At 45.5% G+C, this 27997-nt stretch overlaps 1 protein-coding gene across 22 annotated transcripts in view; it reads right to left on the bottom strand.

The window, feature by feature from the left end:
- Positions 1-27768, bottom strand: part of tcf7l2 (transcription factor 7 like 2) — a 90537-nt gene extending 62769 nt beyond the window's left edge. For 11 of the 22 annotated variants that reach the window (XM_084342382.1, XM_084342400.1, XM_084342401.1 and 8 more), the window contains exons 1-3: positions 27119-27767; positions 26878-26944; positions 26562-26686 (exon numbers count right to left, since the gene is read on the bottom strand). In XM_084342382.1, coding sequence (XP_084198508.1) covers positions 26562-26686; positions 26878-26944; positions 27119-27307 — 381 coding nt within the window. In that variant the 5' untranslated portion in view covers positions 27308-27767. Of the gene's footprint in view, positions 1-26561; positions 26687-26877; positions 26945-27118 lie in introns of all 22 variants that reach the window. The other 11 variants (XM_084342397.1, XM_084342385.1, XM_084342388.1 and 8 more) reach the window with 6 other exon arrangements.
- Between the last annotated feature and the right edge of the window lie 229 nt (positions 27769-27997).

The raw sequence follows: 27997 nt of genomic DNA, 5'->3' as shown, positions 1-27997 counted from the left end.
TTTATCACATTCGGCCTGGCGGCTGGGGCAGCAGCCACCGCACGGCTTGTTCGTTTTGTTTTGGATTAAGAGCAGAGGGCTTCAGACCAATCAAACAAACAGAGCTCCTTATGTGCCAATGTGGCTCCCAAACACTGGTCCACTTTCCAACAGGGAACCATGGGACAGATGATGAGGACCACTGGGGGCTCCAACAAGCATTTCAGCCATGTGAGCAATGTGAGAAAGGAGGGGAGACAGACACAGACAGACACACAGATAGCAGCTTGGGTTTAAAGTCAGCATATGGATGCTGGGTGTTGCTCTAGAGAGTCCAGCAGATCTTCAACCCATCTGTGGCTGCCTCGTATCACAGATATGGCCTAGCTCTACACGGGCGCCACGCAGATAGCACATGTACATTCGCAGTGACCTCTGTGACATACTTTACATGCTTACTCACTCATTCACACCTGAACAACAATGCTCACCCACATTTGAACAGCCTTTGGTCGACAGGCCCGGCAGCTCCTCTGGGAGAGCGCTCGGAGATGGGATTGACAGCTTGCAGATTACACCAATCAGACTGCTACTATAAAGAGCTTTATTTAAGTCTGAAATGATCAAGGCTAGTAAGAGGAGCCCATTCAAAGCTCGGCAAGTAAACTGCACAGAGCTTAAAAGATTAGTTCATCCAGTTTGACTACAATTTTATCCCTTTAAAAACGAGAGCTGAGCATATTGTCTCGATCTGTTGCGGAGATTGCCAGCAGTCTTTGTCCTCACTCACAAGTGCAAGAGAGGAAGCAAACATGTGCTTACACAAACACGTAATTTGTTGAGGAGGGGGCAGTAATTTTCTGTAATTGAGGGAGGGAGAAGCTTAATGCAACACAGACCCTTTGAAATCCCCCTGGTTAAAAGAGAAATCAGCATCCAACTCAGCAATATGATACATAGTTGTGTTTGTTTCTGCGTGCATTTCTTCGGAGGAATGGGATCAGTTTAATGCGAATGGAAGAAGAATTCCTTGACAAAACTGGGAGAAAGTTAGCTGACACAAGAGGGCCCATCATGGCTGCTTTGGTTCTGCTAATGCACATTTTATGAGTAAATATTAAAGAAAAAAAAAACACACCCCACCTGCTCTGATAGCCAGAGGCGTTTTGCAACCAGGAAAATAAAAGTGGAATGTGGGAAGGCCTGGGGTTTGTGTGCCCTGGGGCAGGAAGGGGTCCGCTGGGCCCATATTTACTCCAAAGCCAGAACCGCTTGGGGGTTCCACTGGCCCTGACAGCACTGGGGCCGCCGACCTGATCCAAAACCTCCCCTCCTCACCTCCTACCCCTTCCCCCTTTGCCAACAGTCTCCACCTCCACCTCAAACTCCCCTTCTCTCTCTTTCTTGCAGAACAACTCAACCTGACACTTTCATATGAGCCTTTTTTTTCCCCACATGGGGAACATGCACGTGACTTCTCCTTTCTCAACCCAGACTGTACTCACCCCTTAAAAAAAGGCTTTAGAAACAGGCTTGTGAAACAACTATTGTTCATAATATCTCGAAAAAGCATTGCAATCTTTGACAAAACGGGAGAATTGCTTGGTTTTTAACTGATCTGTTTGGCGTGCTTTCTCTAGACTTATTTCTGTGAACACTTGACTTTTATCTGGCCTGTCCTGGAAGTTAGTTTCGCTCTCTTAAACACTGGTTCATGAGATAAGTATGGCTTTGCTGTGACACTGTTTACTTAGCAAGTGTGGACAAATGTGCTGTTCAAACACCAGCTGATTGACCGGAAAGTTTCAAAGGATTGCGCAACATGTAGTCGACACATTTTCTAACAATCACAAAGACACAAAATTGTCAACTAGTCGAACGTTTGGCGAAAATAAAGTTGACTGCCTTTAATTAAATTGATTGGATGATGATAGACTGTCGCAAAGATTGCACACTCTTGGATGCACATGCAGCGTTCTCAAAGGAAGTGTGAGGGTGACATGATTGCAGTCCGAAACACCACCAACTTCTCAACAAGCCTCAGAAAGTAAACAGTGTTCCATTTCTGACTTTTGCACCCCCTCCTCCTTTCCCACTGTCCCTCTCCCTGTGTCATTAAGAGTATCTCTTGGCTGCTCTATAAATATGGTGGCAGGGAGGGTGAAGGCCAGCAGGAGCTGGCTGGTCTTCCATCAGCCCCACTAATGAACAGGCGCTCTGGCACCTTTAGCATCAGGCTCTGCTGCACAATGCCTCTGCTTTCAGGTGTTTCTCCCGCTCCACAGAGCTGATATTCTATCTATTCTTTCTTTCTTTGTTTTTCTTTACTCGGACACAAATATAACTTGGGCTTTAGGGTGTTTTCACTGGCTTCCATAATCCCTAGGGTGACAAACCTAGTCGGTTGCGTGTTATGGCGCTGGAAGCCCTGCAGCTTAATCAAAATGTCTTACTTACTCCTATTAGGGTTGTAAACGGAGTTAACTTAATTAATGAACAGAGTGGGATTACTCGTCAATACTCTGGTCTGGTTAGTTTTCCGTGTTCTGTTTTTGTGTTCATGCCACAAGGGCTGAAAAGATATCTGGATGCACAGTGCACAGTTATGTTGAAAATAAAAATATCATAAATGAAGCTCGATTTTTTGGCGTGACACCAAAACATCTTTTATGCAACTGCTAAAACTGACAAAAAAAAGAAGAAAGAGAAATGTTTTAACTAAGGTGCTCGATGAAATCATAGGCACGATAAACAAGTTCCTCTACTTTCCTTCCTATTAAGATCTTTCAGCCATCCATGTAACAGGATAACAGAATGTACTCAGTCAAAGGCAAGCGGATTTACTGGTTTTGTCTTGAGGACATTTTGCCACTTATCAATTCTGAGAACTCATAAGCATCTTGGATTAGTGGCGAAACAGCAATTCTACTTCCTTTTGTGACTTGTTTTTAAATAATCTTTTAGATTATTTTTTTGTGTTAGCTTGCCACGCATCAATTGTGGAGGCTCCACATCTGGAGGTAGGCTGATGGATCGACAGGCCAAAGATCAGGTCCTGGACCTTCCCGGCTGGAGTCTCGCACACACTGACCTACTTCTACACGGAGGTGAGCGGGCATATCTGCAGGCCTAGGTGTGTCTAAACCCCTTACGCAAGGCGAGGGCCAGGGGAAGGGAGGAGAAGAGGGTTGGGCGACTCATGCGCTCACTACATGCTTACCTTTTGTTTGCAGGAAGCCGGGTCTGAGGCGTGGAGGGGAGAGTTAAAAAAAGGTGAACAGCAGCTGAGCTCTGCTGAGGGAGGAAAAGTAAGCTGATTGCAAGCGCCCACATTGTGCTGGAGAACGCTGTATTTGGTATTGTGCTGGAGGAGAGCTGAACGCTGCCCTTGATGTTGAGTGTCTGGTTTTGTTCTGCGAGAGTTCACTATGAATTAGTTAAACGGTAGACTGGATATAAGGATGCTACGAAACATGCCTCAGAGGGAGAGAATGTGTACACTCTGAGGCTTCACAGAGACTTCCGATATTCTGAAAACACTACACACTATCACACAATTCCACCTACGCATATTCATCAATCAGAAAGCATTATGTTGAAGGCATCACACGCACACACCAACAGGCAATTAATCTTCACAAAAAGCATCATACGAAACCAACAAACATTCAGCCTGTTCTGTGTCTCTTTCACACTTGCACATACACCTTGAAGCAGTTCAGCCTCCATATTCATGAGGCCTACTCCCTCAGCATACCTAAAGCCGGGGGTTTTAAGGGGTTTCAACTCAAAACTCAAATATGATTTTAGGTTATGGATCTGTAACCCGACCCACGAGGCTAATGCATCGACTTCAAGCTATCTATTTTGGGTTCAATTAGCTTTAACCTCACCTATTATTGTTGTTACGAAACATGGTATTTACTATGATATTGTGCATGAAAAAACATTCCCACACAAGCAATTACATGCACGCTCACACAGTGGGGTACTGCCGCTTTGCCACGGTAGCTTAATGAATAAATAAGTAATAAGGGCTTGGTTATTGGAGCTCATTAAAATGGGAGATGCTTCCGTGACAATAAGACCTGAGGAGGGTCAGGGGAGGCGGCGGTGGCCCGAGCTACACGGCCGCCTCCCCTCATCCCTCCACAACCTGACCACGTGCCCCCAGCGCTCACCTCCAAATCAACTCTGTCGGCGATGCATCCCCCCCCCTCCCCAACCTTACCCTCTGCATCCCCACCTTTCCTGACACAGCAGCGCACGCATCCTCATGCACGCACGCACACACACACACCTGCAAGCGCGGGCTCAAACACACACACACACCTCTCTCATGGTTAATTACCACTTAGCTCAATCACATGGTGATCCGTCCAGAAGAGCCACCCCCACCCTCCTCCCCCGCAACACAAACAGCAGCGCACATGCCAATTATTGATGAATCTTTAATATGGCGTTTTACAAAGTCTCCATCTCATTTCCTACCACTGAGCAGGTGATTAGTCTTCCAATAGGACAAGCAATATGAAAAAAAAACAGCTTTAGCATTTAAAATACAACATGCATAAGCTTGAGATGTAATTAATTAGCTTAATGTGATATCATTGCAGGGTTGAAATAAAGTGGCCTGAGCCATTTGGAGAAGACAGCTAACTTCATTTTTTTTTTTTTTCGCTCCTCCTGCCTTGCATCTCCAGCTAGCTCTGTCTAAAACCCCCGCACAAAAATCCCACGCCGCGATAACATGTCAATAATGAGCTGAGGCCATCTATTGATCAGCTTAATTTTGCATCTATTAGCTAGGGAACGGCTTGCTCCGGGGGCGAGGGAAGCCAGGCGCTAACACGCACCGACAGGCTGGATGGAGATCATTACAACTGATGTTCACACACACGCTGTGATTGACATGGAGATAAGGCAAGGGAGAGCCCGGGCTCGCACGCCTCCCCGCACACTAAGCTAATGATACACCAAACGTGTGCTCGGTGTGTGTACAGCGGTGTGTGTGTGCGGGAGCATGGTAGAGAGCGTCTATCTAGAAAGAGAGTTGGAGCAGGGGAGAAAAGAGAGAGAAAGAGGAGAAGAAAAGCAGGCCACACGCCTTTGCTAATTGGCTCAGTCAGACAGGGAAGCTCATAAAAGACGAAAAAGCATTTAGTGGAGCACCTCAGCTTTCTGGATCGCCTTATCAAGTCTGTGTCATTTAAATACCGTTGACTACACCACAGAGAAGCCCGGCTTTGACCTGGAATGCACGGCTTCATCTGATACTTCCTTAATTTAGAGAGTTTGCATAAGAAACTCAGTCGAGGCATTCATTATGAAAATCGTTTGTTTTTCCCCGTGAACGAACGATTGCGAGCCTCATGTGCTCCGTGTCAACACGGCAACCAAAGCAGATGAAAATAAAAAAAAAAAAGAGCAGAGAGACGGTCTTTCTTTTCCTCTGAGCTGTTTCCGACTCCTTTTCTCACATTCTGAAGAGGTGCCGTAGCGAGGAGGGGATGGATCCATACAGAGAACAATATGGTGCGATGCCCTTTTCCTCCCGCCAACCTCTCCACCACCACCGCGGCGCCGATAGGGCCCCGGCTTGGCATTGATGCAACCAGCTGCAACATAGGATGCTGCATGTCATCCACACAGAAACGGAGGGAGAGAGAGAGAGAGGGAAAGGGAAGGGCCAGGCGCTGGAACTGCACCTTTTACCACGCCATCAAAAAGAAACGACTGAATCTTTGTGTACACCATCTGCACGTCTGAGTTTTTACGGGGAGGAGGTCTTGTTTTTTACGCCAGATAGATAGGCTCTATGGCGGTGAGGTCAGAGGCACTAACAAAAAAAAAAAAAAAAAAAAAAAAAACTGTGTGTTTTTGTCAGCTGAGGGATGCAGCGGAGGGATCGAGGGAGCAGCGGGAGGAGGGGAGGGAGGGAGGGAGGTGAGGGGAAGGGTGGGGGGAGGAGGAGAGAGGAAAAAAAGCCCTCAGCCAAGCCATCAAGTTGAACATTGAACTTCACAGTAGTAGCTGCCTTTCTATGCCTCTCCTTTTGATGTTACCTCCAAAGCAAAGGATCAAAGGCTTGGAGTGTGGCGTGGGGAAGTCCCAAGCTCTTAGCCTGCCAGCCTGTGATATATGCAAAAGTCTACGCCAAAAGAGAGAGAGCGAGCGGGGCAGAGGGAGAAAGAGAGAGAGAGAGAGAGAGACGGAAACAGAGAGAGAGAGAGAGAGGGGGAGCAAAAAAAAAGAGAGAGAGAAAGCTTGCATGGAATGTGGCTAAATAGTATGTTTTGTGTCTAATGAATGACAAGGGGGTGACGCAATCGGGCAGGAAGTCACGGTGTGACGTAGAGCCGGGCGAAGTGCACGCAAACGAGTTTAGAGAACAGAGAGTGGATGGAGATGGGATGGGGTGAAGCTGGCACAACTACACCCCCCCCCCACCCCCACCCCAACACTCCCCACCCCCTCCCCCAACCCTCAACCAGCAACGCAGGACAGCCCCCCGCTACTTCCAACCTCGCACCAACCCCCCCCCACCCATCCACCCCCCCGCCAACCCAGTGCCTCTCTCCCGACATCAAGGGGGTGAGAGGCTGTGTCGTCTCGACATAAATATACAGTGTGCCGTTAAAGCGAGGACTACAGTAAACACACTGCACATGAAATCCTGGTTGTCTCTCGCCGGAGCACAAACACACAACACACACTCGCACTGTGGGCTCAGCTGGGCCAAAGAGGGGAGCAGAGGTGTGCTAAACTTGACAAATCTCTACGAGACAAACACAATCCACACACACACAGACACACACGCTCACACACACCCTTTCCCCAAGGCTGTAGGATTAAGAGGTCCAGCTGGCTGACAGCAAGCCCTTCCTTCCCACGTATCCCGTCGATCTCAACCACCCCCCCCTCACACACTCTTCACACACACCCAACCTCCACAGCCCCTCCCACACCTCCACCCCCGGGTCTGCCAGCCCATCCAGCATGCCAGGAGGACACACCTGAATTTGACATCGATCGGCCCCGAGTTTCACCTCCCTCTGCCCCGTTTGCACTCGCACAACGGGGAGAAAAAAAGACTCCAGAGTGTTCAGGCAAACAAGGAATCCTCAAGAGAAATATAGATGTTGGGTGGAGAAGCTTAAGAGGAGCCACCACGCCACGGCTACACATCATCAGCACCATCCGTGCTCTTGTCCATCCATCCTTCCCTCTGGCCTTAGCTACTGCTTGTATTCCTCAAGTTTCCTTGAAACTCCTGGCCTTGAGAGATGGCGGAACGAGTGGAGGGGGGTAGTGAAGATAACATATAATGAGCCCTGTTGTTGGAGGAATAAGAGAACGTGAGACGGAAAGAGTGGTGAAAGAGAACGCTGGAGTAGGAGGAAGAATATAAACCTTAGCGAGATCTCAACCCCCCCCCCCCTCCTCTCTCCACTTCACAACAGCTGCCGGGTCACTTTACGAACGTCTGGGAGAAAATATGCAGCAGGGTGCTGTTTGAGTGTTACATGATTTTGTCGACAGGGAAGCATGTGGACGTGAATGTGCAAGAAAATATTCAGTATTTGAATACGTGAGATGACTGAACGTTGTCGGAGATGTTCCTATACAGTTTCTGCCTTTGCGATGCTGATTCGCTGATTTGAGTACAGAGTGGTGCCTTAAAAATAAAATACAGAATATATATCAACATTATTGTTCAACAGCGGTGTACAACTAACCTCTTATGGATGTGATACAATAGCTACTGACTGAAGGTTAAAACCTTGAAAATGAAGGACTAGAATGGCACTAAGTAGAGTGCATACCTCTGCCAAGGCCCAATCAAGCCTAAACCAATATCCTATATATATATATATATATATATATATATCCTATCCTATTTAATACCGTATAGCGGCTGAAAAAAAGCAACCCTCTATGAAAACATTTAAATCCGCTTGATCCGGACTTTTATTGGGATCTGTATCAAACTGTACTCAGTCACAGATAACAGCCACCTAAGGACTTAAGGAAAATGTCTTGCAATGTTAAAGCAAGTTAGAAAATAATCCTGGACCCGTCTCTTTATCTGTATCCACACCGAAAGTTTATTGGGTCTATTCTGGGTTGAGACCCATCCTCCATCCGAGGTCATGCTTAAAGCTGAAGAGTCCAGTTTCGGGACCAATAAATTATGTGGTAACGAATCATCGCATGACTCGTGTTCTTGCCAGTACCTGATCCATTTCAAGCAGAAAATCAGCCATTTTGGTATCGGAACACCCTTAAAATGAAGATGTTATTGGGCTGTGCTTAGCACATCTTACGTGTCAGCATGCATCTGGCCCTGGAGGGATCAAAGACGAATGAAAGAAGCGTTCAACACAAGAAGATAAACAGGAGTCCGAACGATGCTGGATTTTTGAGTGTGATACCAATAATATTTGAGAGTTCAACATGCCTTAAACCACTCACTCCCAAAACCAAAGAGCAAAGAACCGGGATTTAAAAATTAATCAGAAGGTGAGATCTGTGAAGTCTCTGTTGATTCAGTGTTTTTACGGAAGCGTAACATGTAAATCAACTTCATGAAGCACCACAACAGGTTCTCTCATATTCACCTTCGCCAGCATGACCGTTTCAAGCTCAATGGTGGGAGGTTGCGCTCATTAATATTGACTGGATAGTCCAAGGCTATGACAGCAAAACATATGAATTCTTCAACTTCCTTGTTACCTGGAGCCAGAGGTGAGTGACAGGCCTAATGTGGAGAAAAGACCAGGCATGATTTAGGTGAAGTTTGGGTGAAGACAAAACAAGAGCGTCGGCAGCGGGGTCTCATCTCGGTTGTGATCGCAACCAGAGGATGCTAAAAATGTGCTTAGGGCTGCCTCGCCCCGACGGAAAGCTAATGAGAACAGAGAAAAATCTATCCGGCAATTCACCATGATGCCATCGACAGAGGCAGATCACTACCACGGATTGGGTTGGGTTGGGTGTAGAAAGAGAAAGAAAAAAATAAAATAAAAGCAGACAAGGCAGCAGTGTCAGGAAAGAATAAGAATTAGGGAGTGAGAAGTGGAGAAAGAGGAGAGCAAGAGATAGAAGGGAGGGGAAAAAAATTCACAATGATGACACGTAAGTGCAAAGAGCGATTAAGGATTTACTTTCAAAAGGACTCGCATTGATCTTTTTTGATAGACCTGCAATAAATCAAACCGGATTGACTCGCATGAGAACCAAGCCTAATCCTTTAGTCAGATCCAGGAGAACTCCAACCAAACCAGCTGTTAATTTAGGCTTTACAAGATAAAGCGGGAGAAATCCAACCTGATGTACCCTAGGGCAGGGGCTTACATCATCTCTGTAAAGCAATCAACTTATTGCCAGTTTGGAGAGGTAATCAGAGCACATACTGAGAGAGGAGAGGGAGAGAGGGGAGGGATTGCTGGGTGGAGAGAGGGCGGTGGTAAGAGAGAAAAGGGAGACGAGAGATGGTTGAAGAGATTAGAGAGGGAACAGAGGCTGAAGAATGTAAGAAAAAAACAATCCGCTTTATGAATGCTATTTAAAAAAGAAAACTGAAATTTATTTTTTCTGCATGCTGGCCAAAAACACAAGTCCTCTGACTGAAACAATGAAACTTAACTTTGAAAGAAAAAAAACATGTTTACACAGAGTACATCTCCAATTATCTCCAGAGGGCCGAGATGAAACGGAGAGGAGCTAGCTAGCTGCAAACAGTAGCTCTCCAGGCTGACAGCAGGGAGTGGAGGCAGGCTTCAGCTCTCCCCCCGTCCTCCACACCACCCTGTAATTTCCCTGGAGGCCGGCCCAGACCTCGTCCCCATCCCCAGTGGCCGGTGCCACCTCAGCCGGGTCCTGCCAGCCGCGCTGTGGCTGCTCCATAGCACAACCATAGTAATTAAAATGGTTATTTTTGTTTGGGGGGAACAAGAGGGATTTTTTTCCAAGCTCTGGGCGGAAGTATTGCAAGACACCATCCAGCCCACACTGAGTAAACCACACTGATGTCTTTTTCAGTTGCGCATTCTGTGCTTCTGTGTACTGTATGTCATCAGGGTACTATGGGGGTTTTAGTTCCTCTTCTCAGCTGGGTGTGTGACACCGCAATGGAGGATGCAGGAGATAAAGCTTGAAAACCACACCAACACCCCCCCTTGTGCGCACACTGGCACAAAGACTCATTAGCTCACCATCTCCCCTGTCTTTAATGTCCTGTTTACAACACTAAACAACCAGATCAGGACTGAAATCCAATCACAGAGCTTTGCAGGGCCCTTCACGTCGGCCTCGCAGGAGAGCTGAGGAGAAGCAGGCCTTGTAGTCTCTGGACTCTGTCCAAGGGAAACCAAACCTCGGGAGTCAAAACAAAACCACACATAAAATCAGAGTTAAAACAGCAGCCTCTATTCAGCCCGTCGTGACCCCACCGGCACACACACATAAAAAACATACACACTGTTCGGCCCGTGCTTCTCTATCGGCTCCTGGTTACACTGTATGCACACAGGGATCACTCCGTCTTCAGCCGGGCTCCTCTCACATCGCCAAATTGACTGAGGCTTGGTGACTCGGGTTTTGACACGGGCTCGTTGGTGTGTGGGAACACACACACACACACACACACACAGGACACATCCATGTAAAGGAGACTGCCACTTAAGCTAGACTCACATCAGCCTGCGCTATCTTTAGCAGCTGGGCTAAACTGTTAAAACCGCAAAACAACTCCCCCCCCTCCCAGCCAGCCTCCCCCCGACTTCAAATAAGACGGCCTGGCTCTTTGGCAGTGGCTGCCCACTGGCACCTCCCTCCACAGCCGCAAGGTCACACGTTTAATTACACAGAAAGTAGTAATCTCACCAGACAGATGGCAAGCAGGCCGCCTCTCAATTACTTTATGCCCAATTGAATCATTACTGATGTTATTTGCTAAATTATGGCACAGAGAAAAATACCACAAAAACTGGATTTGCGCTACAAGTGGGAGGGGGAGGAGGGTTACGGGGTCGTGGCAGAGTTAGGACAGAGAGGCAGATGTGCCTCTCGCCAAGCAACTGTGACAGAGATCAAAAAGGCGTGAACAACACAAGCGCATGACTGTGTTAGCTTTTGGGAAAAAAATTGGAAGTTTAATACCACAGTGATCAGTGCCAGAAAAAACAGACCCTTATTTTTCTCGAAACCAAAACTGGTACAGAACATTGGCCTGTGTGGAAACAGTCGGCTCCCGGCAGCCCAGTTGAGGAAACCGCATGACAAGGCCAATTTAAAACGTGAAGAAAGTGTCTGTCTCTTAAAAGTGAGCCAAGGAAAGGGAGTTTAGAGTTTTTTTCTTTTCTCTTTAAGACAACCAGTTTGTCGTTGGGGAGCATCCCAGTAGGGTTCGACTTCTTTCCTAAAACCCCCCCCCAAAAAAACGGCAAGTGTGATCGGTCTCATCTCACAGTCCACCCCTGCTGATGCCTCACTCATCGTTTCTCAGCTCCTCCTGCCAATGGCTTCTGTGAACAATTAGAGGTTGACTTTCCCAGCGTCTCAGACCACAGCATCTCAATCTCTGGCCAGGGAGCTCCAACAGTCAAGCTAGCCAGCCAAGAAACAAGATTCTCCTCAAGTTCAGGCCTGAGATTTGCTATTTATTCAAACACTCACTGCTAGTGAGGCCTCTCTCAGCCTGTTTATGATTTAACACTACCACAGAGCTAAATAACAGCAAATTAACGGCGCTGACTGGCCTCATTAATGTCAGGCATAAAGTGCTTCCAGCGAGATCTTTTCTGAATGTGCGAGGCCTACCACTAATGTTAACTCAATTACCAAAGCTTGGTTCTTGGGCATACCAAAAGAGATGAGGCTTTGGAAGCATGGTATGACTATAAATCCTCCAGCTGACTGGCTGCTTGTGGGGTAGATATGGGTGTCCAGGGATGGGAATCGATAAGATGTGGTCAGATTCTTTACTGATTCCCTTATTGAATTCTGATCCATTTTAGTCAAGGTGGCTGTGGCAACGTATCAACATCTAAAATGGGTCAGATGAGAGAATATTTGTACAGTTGTTGTTTTCATTCAGGTTTTCTTAGCCAAAGAGTCTGCCTGCATGGCGCTGATGTTAATATGAGTGTCAAATATGAGTAATTCCTGGAATTTAAAGGTAGAGAAGGGAGAATGATAGTTGATTGTTGAGTCTCATTCCCAGGTCGTCAAATATCAATGCTTTGGGTCTGTATTTGGCCCAAAATTCTAATCAAAAGCATCTGTATTGTATCAATCAGCTTTCTCTGCCTTCCCTGCCTTTAAGCCAATGTGGTATATAAAGATGTTTCCGCATACTGCCGGTGTTTCCACCCTGACTTGAAACCATCTTTTTACAGACGTGACAACCAGCACTGTTGTCCTCTTTCCTTGTGAATCGTTTCCTCCCCTCCGTCTTCTGACCTCTTCTTGTCGAAGTTTCCGACAACATTTATGCCTCAGTTTTACTGTCAATGTTTTGCAATGCACAACTATCAGGAAAACACATGGGCAACAATAAAAGGAATTGAGAAGCTGTGAGGCATACGCTGGATCGGACAATTAGGAACCAGTTCTCAATTCCTGTCCGTATGTGTGTCACAACTTTATACCAGCAAGAGCCAAATGTATGCCATGTAAAACAAAACTACATGGTGTACAGCTGAGGCCAGTGTTCACTTCTAAATTTACTAGAGCATAGGAAGAAGAAGATTAACATGTTGGTTCACCAGCTCGAATAACTTCTCAACCAAACCACATAGTATGAAGCTCAACACAGTGGTGGTAAAAAAACATTTGTCCTACTGGTGATCGTAACAAGTCTGGCAGCTCGCCACTAACGGAGAACAGTTGTGTCTAGAGGCACGTATGTAAAATGATCTGTGGGACCATATCGAAAACTTCCATGCGTTTTCCTGAGGAATTGCACCGGCCCACAGACGGCAGTTGTTCTCCCACGAGGGTGGGCAAGCATCTGGGTAGAAGCGAACAGGCAGGCGGAGCAGGAGAAGAGGATGACTAGATCTGCATATTTACAGGGTTTTCAGATTGCATTCAAAAGCGATCCCAAAAGGCGAGTCGAGAAAATGAGAAGAAAAGGGTCCGTGGAACTTCCCCTAGAAGGCTCAGAGGGTTTACAGTAATGGCTCCCAGGCACTTCTACAACCCCGCTATCCTGAGAGGACGGGGGAGGTTTCCTGTTCAACTTTAGAGTTGTGACATTGCTCTGCCTGGGAGAGAAGCTGCACTGCCGTTACTATAGGAAGTACTAGAGACAAGCTGAAGGGACATTTTTACACGATAACCTGTTAGTGTGCATTACCAATACCATATTTGGTTATCAAAATGAAAATGAAATTAAGACTGGTCACACATCAAAAAACACTATCAAACCAGAACAGAAACAAATCTTTATAAAGCTTTGTGTGCTTTTCAGATTCCTCATTAAGCACCAGATACTGCATAGTGGACTATTTCTGACACTGAGAGCCATTACATGCCTCTTGTGGTTGCTGGTGCTCACAAGCACATGACAGTTCTCACGTCTGCAGTGATGTAATCATAGTATGAGTGCAGATCTTATCTCTCAAACTTCGAAACATTGCAGATGCAGTGCGTTAACCGCCCCTTACACACAATTTGGTGTTGGATTCTCAGTGTGTCGATGAAATAATGAAACAACAGATAAACTGGACTTCCAAGTTCAAGTTTGCTTACTCAGATAGCACTTAAAGCATAAGTAACAGTGGGTTAGGAGGAGTTCATTTCAGAGCACAGTAACAGCTCTGCCTGTAATATTATAAATACAAGAGGGCAGAAGGTATGTATTTAATACCGGGAGGCTGCAGAAGGTGCATGCACAGGCACATGCGGCACACACACAGCCTTACGCCACATGACTGCAGTGAAGCCTGCTCATTTGATCCCTCAGTGGCAGGGAATTCTAGCTGATGCTGTATCCCAATGGCCCACACTCGACTGTGGGTCTAGCAGTCTCTCCCCAGCTGCCGTACGGCAGGCATGGGCGGCAGCGCTGGCACCTGTCTTTGACAAGCCTCAGCATTCACACTGACTCTGGTTTCCTGAGGCCGGCTGCCTGACAGTCAGGTGACAAATGCTAACAAACACTGCGTCCGACACGGACTGCAAACATGCATGCACACGGACAATCCAAAATCTACAGAAGCAAGAGGCACTTAAGTACGATCCCAACCACTTAAAAAGCATCGGCATCATAGTGAGAGAGGTCTTGGCCTCTCATGTTTCTCTGTCTGATAGCAAACCCTACCCTGATTCAGGCTGTGGCTTGGAGCTGTAAACCAAAGCTTACCTCAACGCCTCTCACCCGCCCGGCTATGCTCTAACCACAGTTTTTGCATACCGCTCAGCTTGTGTAACTGTTGAGTGGTTTTGCTCCAGCGAAACAATGGCTGTGTAACACACTAAGCAGAGCGAAGCCATCTAATGTCAATGAGTTGCAAGAGTTGATTAACATAAATCTGTCCACGCTACACAAGAAAAACAGCCAAAAATAACTAGAAGCATTTAGCAGCTGAGGAGCTCTCATGCTAACAAACTGAAAGGAACAGAGGTGTGACTGCCTGTGAGAGAGCCAAACACAGCTCCGGCTCAGGTGAGTCGGACATCATGCTGAGGGCTTAGCGTACCCACAGTAAACATCGTCATCCACACTGTAATTATAACTCAATTTGAAACTCGCCTGAGTTCAGAGAGAGTATCAAAGCCAATCTGGGTCAGAGTGAATTCTAACACCATCAACATTAACAGAAACCCTACGGCAACATTAAGCTTGCACTTCGGGGGGGTCTACAGTTGTCAGACACTTTAATTCAGTGTTTTTTAAGACACTTTAAAGATATTTTAACCACATTCAATACTGACTTTTTGGAATATACTGAAGATAATTACTGTACAGAGGTAAGTTGTAATATGAGGTCCCATGCAGAGGTAGGTCTTATGTAGGAATGTGGTTATTAGAGTGAGTTAGGTTGATCTACAATTTGCCAACAGTGCAAGAATAAAGTAAAAAGACAGTATTTGGAAAGTTAAAAGATTTGTAACAGCAAAATGTGGACGTCGACGTAGAAGAGCTTGATTCATTTTGGACAAAAATCATTTAAAATATGGATAAATGAAATTAGACAAAATGTTTGTGGCAATTAAGACCTCATAAATACAACTTTAAGGCTATTAAAGACCTGTATACACCTGTCTTCTATGCATTATCGCATAATAATTAGATGAAAATCTAAATGTTTTTACAGACAATACTTGATAGATTGACTCTAGAACCAGAAATTGAGTTACAGGTCTGCTCTCTTAGGGCATTTAATTGCCATGAACGGTCACAGTGGAGCTACAACTGCTGCATATAGAAAAAAGCAGTCATTTAACTTGCGGGGAGTGGGGAAGACGACAGGACCTGATTGAGCTCTCGGCATGGCAAAGCATGCTGGTACTCACTCTGCCGCCCAGTGGACCACAGCCACGTTTCCCCACCTCATTTGCAAAGCAATCCCGCTTCCCTCCCACTCAGTGCATCTTTTTGTCATTTCCATGTCCAGGCTCCATTTGTTTTGTCCGCTGAGACGGCACGAGGGGGAGGAGGAACGGAGGGAAGGAACCAGGTCTCAAGGAGACTGCTCTGCAACCAAAGAGCATCTTCACATGAAGACCCCCTCCCAAAAAAAAAATACACATGCACCCAACCCACTGAGCCAACACACACTCACCTCTCCCCCGCCTGACTAATGTGCCCTGACACTCGTACATCACCCGTAAATTGGCCAAATGAATTAACCACGGCCCCTGCTTAGCTTTACGGGCTTTAAATGGATTTTCTCCTCTCCAGGTCTGCCCAATAATTGCATTTATCCATCTTGTTGAAGCCAGGTTTACACACTCGCGAAGATCATGCCAATCCCCGGATACATTTTCCGCTCTGGTGGCAAGAGCGTGAGAGATTTGTCATCGGATCATAACAGGTAATTCAAACAACAATTAGCTTGACGACTCCGCCGTATGTCAATGTCTGGCTCCTTGTTGGACAGGACCTTCTATCTCTTCATCTGTCCGTACATCGCTTCTTGTTGCCCTTCCCTTATGCCTCAGTGTGATAAATTGAGCCTTGTAATACTTTTTATCTCTCATCCGAGCCTCCAGGTTAAAGCGGCAAACACCCACAGTAGGGAAGAAAGTAGTGGCTATCAGTCTTTCACTGTTTCATTGTTCACAAACACACATTCAGATGGAGAGCAGAGGCCGGGTGAAGGCAGAGCTGTGAACACCGGCATCAGTGGGGGTCATCTGCACACTTGTGAATGTTTGAACAGAAGTGCATTAGACACTGGGGGGGCCCAAAGGACAATTCAGCTATGTAAACATGCAGCAACTTCCTTCCCTCAGCTCCTCCAGGCCTGCACTGAGACAAGCCACTGTTTAAACAGCACACACAGCATTCCTGTGCCTGGGCCCCGGCCAGCTGCTGCATCCTCACTGCAGGCCTGCCTGCCTGCCTGCCTGAGCAGAGACAGATACAGGCCTTACAACAGCAAGGGTCATCCACAACGCACAAAGGGCTTTTATAGACATGCAAAACTGGACTCATCTAGTAGAAATGCTCTAGAGCTCTGCACTCGCCGCTTAAATGCTGACTGCCAGAGTCCACACTGACCTCCCACGGAAGAGAGATTAGCTGAGAACTAAAATCATCACGTCCCTAAAGGGCCCATCCTGAAATCTTTGCCACTCGACGCCACCTGTAATGACGAGGCTGGAAATTTATCTTTATTGATATTTCAAATATGCAAAGTGTGGTGTCCAATAAAGATAGAGGACGCAGTAAAGAGGAGATAAAGAGCGTCCTGGTTCTAAAGGGCACTGTGACGTGCATCACATGACACAAAGGCCACCCCCGCTCCGTGATGCCACTGTCCGTTTCTGAACTTTCATTATGGCTGAACAGGTTTCGAATTCACGTGTTAATATCTGAAATTGACCTTCGACTTACACGCCGATAGACAGTAAACGATTACTTTTATTATTTTCATTTTCATCTGCCAGTTATTTTCACCATGAATCGAATAACATTTGTTTTATAAAGTGTCAAAAATATGCAAATATTCACATTGAAGAAGCTGTAACCAGACAATGTTTGGCATTATTGGTTAAAAAATTAATGACAAATAGTTGGCAACTAATTTTCTTTCGACTGACTGAATCTGAGAATACATTCATAATGCTCAAAAATGTTCAGGTAATCTTGTTTATTACACAAATACACGGCATCGCCTCAACAATTTCACTCCTACTCAAAGATAATATTATGTTAAGGTGTCCAGCACAAGCTAAGTTCGACTGTATATATAATCCAGACATCCACAAAGTTAATAGTGCAGTATCTCCTTACTTGTTTATCCACAAAAGACAAACTTTGGAATTTTGTGGTGTTAATTTTGGACTTTGACAGCAGTTGCTCCACTTAAGTAACTTCCAAACCAAATAAGAAATTCAATCTCGCTCTTCAACGGTTTCGAAAATGGACTGGCCACAAGGGAACCTGACGGAATAATACTTGTGTGTCCAATTTAGGGTCAAGACCCATCATTAAAGAAACCAGGATGTAGAGAGAATCATCCCTGAGAGTGTGTAAACGGGAGCATGTGCAGCACAAATCTGCATTAAAAACATCAGCTGGTTTTATTAGAAAGCCTAAAATCATTACTTCCTCCGCTGCCAACGATGGTGAACCGCAGTTCACCGTTTCAATCTAACAGTAATGACTAGAGGTGACTAGATTGCATTGTTTCCCGTTTGTCTTCCAGTTCATTTGGTGCTTCTGCCTGTCCGTCAGTTCGTCCCTTCGGGCTGGACGGCGAAGGCCACTCATCTCACCTCGGGACAGTTGTCCAAACAAGACACTCCATTCACTCTGACCCCCAGAGGGAGGGAGGCCATCGACAATTCACTCAGCGCCGTGAGTCAATTTGTTCACTTTTGGAATTGACCCTGAACACTGCTGACACACCGGCCTCTCACTGGAGAGGAAGGAATACGTGATGCTGAGGACGGTGGGGGGGATGTGGTGGAAGGAGCTTTATTTAAGCTGAAAACCTGCTAAAACAATGTCCATACATGTGTTTTCACTTTCAGTGCTATGCAAGTGCAATACAAGTAGAGTATTAAGTCAGAAGACCCATTTTGGGGATGGAAAAATAGAGAAAATGTTGTTTGAAATGTAATTTATTTAAAATATGAAGTCTGTTTACACAATTACTTTTCCATCTATTTAAATTTGCACAGCCAATCAGATTGCTTGATGCTGAAAACAAACAATTAATACACTCCATACACCTGCACAATGGTTGGCAATTCAGTGCTCACATGCTAAGCGTAGGCCATGTGTGGATGTGACAAGCTGTTCACATGAAATGTTATCTAGTGCTGTACACAAGTTGACAGCTGTCTCTTTACAAGAGGCGTATTATTATTGTGTGTAAATAGGTTTCTAACAGCTGGTTTAAGAGCTAACGCGGGAATTTACTCTTAATCTGTTTTCCACTGGAATTGGTTCATCAAGTAGGAAAAAAAAAGAAGCAGGAATCTAACATCGCTCCACACGGCACGCCAGCGCAAAGGGGTTACATTTTATTAGCCTTGTGCATTTTTAAGTAATCTCGCCAACATTTTTTTCCCCCCCAAATCCTACCATAATCCGCAGATTAGTAGATGAATTTATTTCTGCCCGCGCTCTAAAACCTCCCTCACCTTTTGCAGGCGGTTATGAATCCGCCACCTTTAACGACAAACAAGCAGACGATCGCCTCATTAGCGGACCGCCTCCCAAACGCGCACATAATCGCACGCACTCCTTGGAGCTTATCCAGCTACAATTAAAAGTTTAATTAATAGATTAAAAATACATTGACTGGAGTTTTATCACCTTAAACTCCTCCATTATGTGTTTAGCACACACAAAGTGCCTGCCTCCAATCAGAGCCATTTTGAACAGATTATCTGCATACAGAAATTCCCTTGACTGTATTGGGACTGGAGATACAAACTAGGTACAAAAACAAGACTGCTGAAAAGCCCCATCTGCATCTGCAAATTTTGATACTGCACACAGAGTTTGACATTATTTATGTTTAATGTCATGTAATGTGAGTTAAAACAGATAGATAAACTGAGGTAACATAGGATCTGGTTTCTATTTTATGTGGAAAATTAAATTAGCTGATGAGGGCGATGCCAGTGTTTCCTACCACCACTGTCTGATTGTTCAGACAGCAGAGCAGAGAGGTAAAATAAAATCAAGTATTTTCACAAAGATATTAGCCTGAGCGAGATTCTTCTTCTGTGGTGCGTTCCAGAGCATTCTACCACAGCCATAAAAGGCTGGTGTACCACAGGTGTTCAGTGCACACTGGCACGGCTAGTCATTATCTAGCCCGACATGATCATTAAGAGCTGTGATGGCAGTGTGGCACCTCCTCCCTGCATGCACACACACACATACACAGACACACACAAGCTGTAAAAAAAAAAAAAAAAAAGCTCCAGTTGAGACTCGAGCACTCCCTATCAGTTGTTGTAAAAAAGGGGTGAGAGGGGAAGCTCCTTTCTCAACGAAAAAGCATGTCAGCGCCGGTGCACTTTGACCCTTCCCATACACACTCCACAATCCAAACAGAAGGCCAGCACCGCCAGAATTCCTCCGGCGTCACAGCGGCCCTCTCACCCGGAGCTTTTAAGGCTAATTTTTTGATGACGACGAGGGTGGGAAGCGCGGAGAGCAAACGTGGTGGAGAGGAGAGGGTGGGAGCACGGGGGCCGGTTCAGAGGCACAAACCACACACATGAACACATGCCTGAAAACTGAAACTTGCCTGCTCCAATCTGTGTTCCTCTCCGCTCAGTCCCTGCTGGGTTTTTTCTCTTTTTTTTTTTTTTGTTGTTTTTTTTTAATGGGAAGATAAATGTGAAGCCTTGGGGCACTATTGTTTGGACATCTAACCAGGAACTGTCGCTGCTCTCATTGCCCTGGCATTAACAGCAATTATGCGCTCCATTCAGACGGCTTTTGTGCGTCCGACCCCCAGCCTCCCCCCCGCCGTCCCCCCTCCACTCACACACTCACACACAGTCCCAACACACATTTCCCGCTTTTCTCTGCCCCCTCTCGCCCCTCCCACACCGCTACTGGTGAACTCATTTGGCTACTGGAGCACCCTGGACCCATTATGAATGAACTTACAGAAATATGCACATTCAGGAGTGGAAAGGAGGGAAAAAAGAAATGCACATACCAGAAGTGTTTCTGGAGCATTATCTGAGCTCTGCACAAAACAATCTGTGCATGTCTTCCACTCAATCCAAAGTGTGAAATGCACATTTACACATCTGTGCACAACATATTTGACCACTCAAACTGTCTGGCTGGAGAAACACTTCTGCAGTTGTTTTGTAATTGTGACACGTTGCGAAAAAATACCAATTCTAGGTAATCATTTCTTGAAACACGCTAATCCTAACCACAGCCCTCATATCAAAAAGACACGATCAATACTCATTTTAACCTTATCTCTTCAGCTGGATGCAGCGCAGCAACAACACCAATAAAATCTCAAAACTCAGAACGATCTTATCGCCGTTCTCAATAAGTCTTTATTTGAGACGGCTCCATGCAAGTTGGCTGGAGAGTGAGAGGAAGCCTCGCATTCTCCCAACCAGCACTGTCAACACGTGTGTTTGTGCCGGGGGCCACTTAAGAGGGATGAATGGACCAGCTATGCACTGTCTTTCAAGAATTTTGAATTCAGAAAAGAAAAGAAATTCGGAAAAGAAAGCGCTCTCAGGAACTTAATGTTGAAATGTTTCAAAATGCAGACTCCATCTTCGCAGAGTGATACAATCAGGTTCTGTGCTTTGGAAATTAAAAATGAAGTCGCCAACAGTTCTAGGGAGTGCAAAACGCGCTGTCTACCAAGAAAAACCAGTAAATAAAAATAAGGCAACATGCTCTGCATTTAACTGCTGGCTACATGCACGCACGCACACACAGAATAATTTAATTTCCATGTTTCAGGGAGCCCCAAGCCCTGTGGGCCAGGAGCAGAGCTAGCCTATATTTAACAGATGACAAAAGTTGCATTCCAGATGTACAGTACTATCTTTGTGTTGAGCTCTATAGAAATGCATGGGAGAAAGAGGGAGCGAGGAGGGTGGGTGAGTGGTGGTGGGGGGGTGCTGCTGGGAGATGAGGGGGGTTACACTGGGGTGCTGGGGGTGGGGGGGTGGGGGGGGCACCAGTGCACAGCTGCTAAACTAATGCCTTTTTTTTTCTTTGCTCAGGCACAGAAAAGCAGAGTGTGGTGGCTCACTGACAGAAACAGGGAAGGATACAGGAGGTGAAAATGGATTAATCCATTCTGAGAATAATTTGTTTTAACTAAAAAAAAAAAAAAAAAAAAAAAAAAAAAAACATCCAGGCTGTGCTGTGACTTAATGAGTAACAGGCATAATCTGTTACATTGAAGTCAAAATTAGGCATCAGATTAGCTGTTATTACATTAAAAACAATGAAGTCAATGATTTAATTAAAAAAAGGTTCAGCCCCAAACCAGACTTGACTGCAGCTGAACGTTAGCTACACCCAAGCCCAGCTCACTCTGCCACCGGGGAATCACTACTCCCTTTGCACTAGTTAAAAATCTGATTAGAAACACACTCACAAACTGACTGATTTTTTTTTTTTTTGCCTCTGTGCTGTTTCAAGCGGAGTGACAGATCGACGAGCGCGTTAAGCTCTCACACGGCTCAGCCTGCCAACATCATCAGCATTAGACAATTAAGCCCCGCTAGCTGAGAGAGAAAAAAATATATATATCTCCTCGGTAAATATTTACTGCACAAATCTTTTCCATTCATTCACCAGGCACTAACAAAACCTTACTGTACTCTCCCTCTCCCTCTCTTTTCTGAGTCCCCACCACCACCACCAGCACCACCACCACCCCCCCACCCCTACATCTGCGATTCATTGACTTTACAATTTACCACATGTCGAGATGGGAGAGGTCGAGCCTCCATCTGAATCACGGCACAAATATGCGAGTGATTTATTGTTTTAAAAACCCTGGGCCGATTTAGTGCAACTCCACTTTTCCTGAGCATTACTCCTATTGGCAGACCATGAACAATTACAGTTTGGACTAATTAAGCTCCGAGAATGTGCTGTGCACCGCTAATGTCTAGCAGGCCCCAATTTTAGTTTAATGGTGCCAAACTTTGCTTCCCGACCCCCCCACAGCCCCCCACCCCTCCACTCCCCTCCCCTTTCTCTAACTTAACTCCTCAAATCCAAAGCAGATTGTGCTTTTTATGACTGTTTATTGAGTCGAAGAAAAATAAGGACCTTTTCTTTCCCCTCTCCTCGCATAGGATGAGAGAAGCAGCAGAGAGAGAGGAAGAGAGGGAGCACAGAAAGGAGTAGTGGGAGGGAGAGAGAGAGAGAGGATGGAGAGAGAGAGAGAGCGGGAGCCGCTTCCGCCATACTTTGTAAACAAAAGTGATTTGCAAGACAAAAGGAGCGCAACCTTCCAACTAAATTCAGAGTGCATTTTGCGGCTAGAGGCACAAAATGCGGCCGCGTCGCGCCACGAAACCCCCCGCGGACACCAATTAGGCCCTATTAACATGTAAAGCCAATTTGATAAGGTGTGGGCCCTATCCCTTTAAATCCGCATTAAACTATCTTTCCTCTTGTCACAGCCCAAAAAATCCATTTACAGCAGCCGAACACACATAATCCATATGATATACCATTGTTATGCTTATGCTGCTGCCATGTTTAGGAAAGATACTGTCTGTCTGTGTCAATTATAACAGATAAGGCCACAGCAATGTGTGCACGTGAGCACAAAAGGCGGCGGTGTTGCATTCACTCCTGCGTGTTCATTACAATAATCTGACCAGAAAATCCTCCATTATTTCTCCCTAAAATAAGAAAACGATAAAGGAAGTAGTCGGGCCTGTGTGAAAGGGGATTTCTTTTTTTTTTCAGAGAGGTGAATCTGCGGCAACGATCCTGGCACGACAACACAACTGAAACAAAGAGGGAAAAGGGGAGAAAAGCTATTGTTTCAACCACACAAAGCCTTTCCACCGTCTTGTAGTAGAATCGCCACGGGTTCTGGGAGCGTCTTTTTTCACTCTAAACACAGCGGTGGATGCTCGGTGTTGCCCCCTCCCTCCCCTTCCACTTTCTTGTTCTTTTTTAAACTACTCGTAATTATACGTCGAAACTCAAAACCTCCGCCAAAAGTCTCCAGGCTTGGAGAATTATGGGGCCAGGGGTGGCGTCAAATATCTTAACATTCATAAGTCCGAGAGGCAGTAAATAAAGCCAGTGGATTTACGGCCCTGCAGCCCCGATGCAGGAGAGCTGGCCGCCCAGATCCCGCTTTCCCCTCCCTGAGCCTCTGCGTCTCCAGACCTGTTGAGGTGTGATGTTAGCCCACAGCACCGGAGTTAACCCGCCGCCTTTTTTCACAAGACCTGCGTTAGCATCGGCAGGAAACAAAAGGTAGACGGGGAGAGGAAGGGAGATAGAGAGAGCAAAGGGAACAGCGAAAGGAGATAGAAAACCGGGGGTGAAGCGGGCAGGCCACTACTCCAATTCGACCTGCACCAAGTGATCCAGCAGGCCTTTGTGTGAGGTTTAGGGAGGAGGGAGACAGCAGGGGAGGAGAGAAGGACAGGAAGGCTTTTAAAGCCCGGGCACAACGTCATGTCAAATTGCTAAATGATACTAAATTGTGAGCCTCCTTGGACTTAGGTGGTAGGAAAAACAAATTCTCGCTGATTATGGCTCCCAGAGGTCAAACAAATTATGGTAACCGCCACATGCAGGATTTTTTTTCCCCCTTGAGTCATGCAAAACAAAAATCACAGAAATTAGGTAAAATTCCTGCAGCTGATGGAGACAAAAATGAAAATTGGTTTGAATTTTCCTCTCGGAAATAGCTGGCAATTTCAGGCAAAATTCGCAAATTAAATCATTCGTGTTAAAAACAAAAATACACATTTGAAGGCCTGGATATTGAAAGCCACATCCTAAAAATAACATCACAGCATCGCCCAAACCAAAGAGGAGAGGAAGAAGAAAAAACGAAGGGAAAAGCAGCGAGAATCAAAGCCCTTTTCGTGACGAGACAGAGGAAAGTCTCATTCCAATAATACTAGCAGTCATATTCAGTGCCTCACATGACACGTTAGGGAGCAAGACAGCTAATCAATGTCCAGGTGAATTATTTATGCCAGCTTTAAGTCTAATACATTTATATTACAGCGACCGCTGACTTCAAAGCTCTAATGGCTGGACACACAGGGCGCTGCAGACAGTGGGGGCCGAGGCTGTACAGTAGGAAGATCACCGCAAGCCGAAAACCATGTTCGTCTGCAGTCAGCGCTCAGGTAGACCTGTGAATTGAGCTGTAATAAATGAGGTCTCCTCGTTTGAAAACAAAGCATCTTCTCTATAATCAGTGGTTTTTCGATTTTGTTATGACAGAGAGGGAACTTAACAACAGGTAACAAATCAAGGAACGTGCATTTAAAAAATCTCAAAACAAAAAACCAAAAAAAGTATCCTTCCTTTTTCTGGATTTTGTCTGAAAATAGTATTTCAGGGGTGGAATTAGGGGAGCAAAAGGTCACCGCTGTCTCGCCGCAGCATCCTCCAGCCATGCTGCACAATTTACTGCGTTTCTAACTGCTGCCTAAGCACAATGAAATGAGCGCTTCACGGACTAGTACAGGACACAAAGACAAACCTCTGCCACTGAAACAAGGAAGTGCCTCAGTTCAAATCATGTGTGTTGTGTTGTGAATGTGTGTGTTTGTGTCAGCGCTGATGAGAATAATGAGTGACTAATTCCACATACCAGCCGGTAGCGTTAACAAGGCCGGGCTGACTAAGTGGGAAAGAATGGCAAAATGTTCTCTCATATGTGCATATGCCGGGAATGATAAAAATCTTTTCAACTATAAAAACAGAGACAGAGACAGAGATAGAAGGTGTGTGTGTAAGCAGCAGAAATTATTTCCCCCAAGCAGAAATTGTGTCAAACACAAAAGAAGGCGTTATGTGTCAGATGTGTGTTTATTTTCAAGGTGTGCACACACAAAAATTGAGGTAAGAAATATCAGTTTCTTTAGCCAGAGCTGAGGTGGTGGTGGTTGTGGTGGTGGTGGTGGTGGTGGTGGTTGGGGGGGGTGGAGGGGTCATATTTCCAAATGCCTGGTCTTTGCCTTAACCTTGTAAAATGAGATGACAGGTCCTAAAGTGCAGACTTGTAATTGCAACCGTTTAAAATAGGGGGGCAAAAAAAACACCCATGGTTGAGAAAATTATTCCGCTTAAGGATCGCCATTGCCCAGTGGGACCAGCGAGGTGCTGAGCAAATGAGTAAGTGTGCATAATTACAGCGTGGCTGATTGTGTCTAAATAACATGAATTTATTTATAAATACGGGTTTTACACGGCACATGCTTCTTCTTTTTTTTTTTTTTCCCTTTTTTTTTTTTTATTCCTCATTAGAAGCGAAGGTGGCGCACATGCAGAGCACCAGCAGCCCAGTCTCGCACAACCATTTAAATAAATCACACATTAAAAAAATAAAAAAGAAACACCAATAAAAAGGAAAATTAACGTTTTTTTTAAAAAAAGCTGTCACATTTCGATGCATGCACCTTTCGTCTCTGTGACATCTTTACACGTTTTGACACATGCAAATCACTGGGAAGCTCATTTGCATATTGATTTTATTGGTGTGTGTGTGTTTTTTTGTTGTTGTTGTTGTTGTTGTTTCCTTTTTTTCTCTTTTTTTTTTTGTTGCATTGCTTCACACCGGCGTGCAGCGTGTCAGAAACTCAGTGTAAAGGTCTGAATGCTCATGCAGCCCGCGTTAGAAAAAAGGGCATGTTTGATGAGGCTGTGCACACACGAGCCAATTGCATTATTCAGTGGGCTGAAAACATGCACTTGTGGCACACTAATAATAACACATCATAATAATTATAACGCAATTATAACAATGATAATAATCTTTTTTTATTATGTATTTCTCATGCACTTCATTTAATTTAATTTAAAAGTTGCAAAAATCCAATAAGGAAATTAAAAAAATAAAAAAAACATGTCATGTGCACATGAGCAGCCATATAAGCATAATAACGCCTTAGCGCTTAGCAGAGTTAGCATGCTAGCTGCTGCCCATGACAAACAGGGGGGGCATGCATGCCGCTGTACTGTACACTTCAGGGCGAGTTGTAAAACTTGGCTCTACATTTTTACCGGCTGCACTTCTGGGTGACAACACTCGTCCGTGTCTGCTCGGGCAGTCCGGCTGTGAACGTGTGTGTGAGGAGACCAGCGTGTGTGTGTGTGAGTGTGTGTGTGTGTGTGTGTGTGTGTGAGGAGTGTGTGTGCACATAGAGTTGTAAATAAATGAACTTACTGTGCGTGCTGTTGGAGAAAGTGATCCATTGGGAAGGTAGGGGCTTGTGAGATCGGGGATCATTATAAATGGATAGCCCGGGTACGGTGGGCTCTTGAACAGCCCTCCATCTTGCCTTTTCGCAGCTAACATGGCGGGGGGGGAAAAGAAGAAAACTTTTTTTTAATAAAGTGGCCTTGAGAAGTTTAAAAAAATATATATTGCATTTGAGGTATAAAGCGGGGGAGGGGGGGCAAAGATCCCCTCCCTCCGTCAGGCACATGTAATCATGTCATGGTGCAAGAGAAAAGAGTGGAACAATAAACCGTGAACTCACCCTCCTCTAAACTTTCTCTTGTTTTGTCTCTGAAAGTTTCAGATCTAGGCGCAGGCCGTCTTTCCGCCTTGAAATGCAATGAAACACAGGCGTTAAAGTTAACACGGTGAGGCTGATGGTAAACTTTCTTGTACATGTCACTAAAAAAAAAAAAACGTAGGCCCCTAACTTAAACAGCGCCGGGGACGGATCGATCCCCGATTTTTCTCCCCCCCCAAAAAAAACGAAATCGGCAACTTACCTCTGAATCCGACGAGCTGTTTTGATTCGTTTCCGACTCGTTTACAAGCGAAGATTTGACATCGGCTAAATCCCTTTCTGCCGAGGAGTTCTCCGAAATTTTCTCTTCCTGCTCTCCTTCGTCTTTGAAGGAAATCATTTCATCGTTTGCACCCAGATCGTCCCCTCCACCGCCGTTGAGCTGCGGCATTTTTCCCGAGCAAAGAATTTCTTCTTCTGTTTTTTTTTTTTTTTTTTTTTTTTAGGTGGAGAGGGGGGCAAAAAAACACGAAGTTTTTAAACCCTTGATCTCGGTGGATCTGGGGAAGTCCGAGTTTAAGTTTGGGGTGTTCAGTATTGGCGTTTTCCAAAGCTCTGGCTGGTTGGTACAAAACTAAAAAAGAAGGGAATCTTGGCAGAAAAAGGAAGCCGGAGAAGGAGCCGAGCCGCTCGGATTGAGTGAGTTGAAGTTGGTCGGAGTGGTTTTCAGTTCAAAGGCGGCGCTGATTGACAGATAGAGAGGGATGGAAATAGAGAGAGTCTGGATTCAGGATTATTGACAGGGAGAAACACACAAGAAACTAATGAGATTCAAACAGGGAGGGACTTGAAGTGACGTTTTCATAAATAGGAGGAAAAAAAAGGGAGAGAGAGAGAGAGAGCGCGAGAAGGGGGGGGGGGAGAGAGAGAGAGAGAGAGGCAGGAGAGGAAGCCGAACTGCAGAGAAAAAGCATGTGAGGAGGAAAAAGGCAGTTTGGGAGCAGGACAGTGATGGTAAAATAGGAGGAAGATAGGAGTTGCTAGCAAATGTGGATTAAACGCACATATGGGCGGTCTCCTGGTGGAAAGAGAGAGAGAGAGAGAGAGAGAGAGAGAGACCAAAAAAAAAAAAAAAAAGAAA

Source organism: Pagrus pagrus (genome assembly GCF_965226575.1).
Source record: "Pagrus pagrus genome assembly, chromosome: 21".
NCBI lineage: Eukaryota > Metazoa > Chordata > Actinopteri > Spariformes > Sparidae > Pagrus > Pagrus pagrus.
This window is presented reverse-complemented; position numbering and strand designations above follow the sequence as displayed.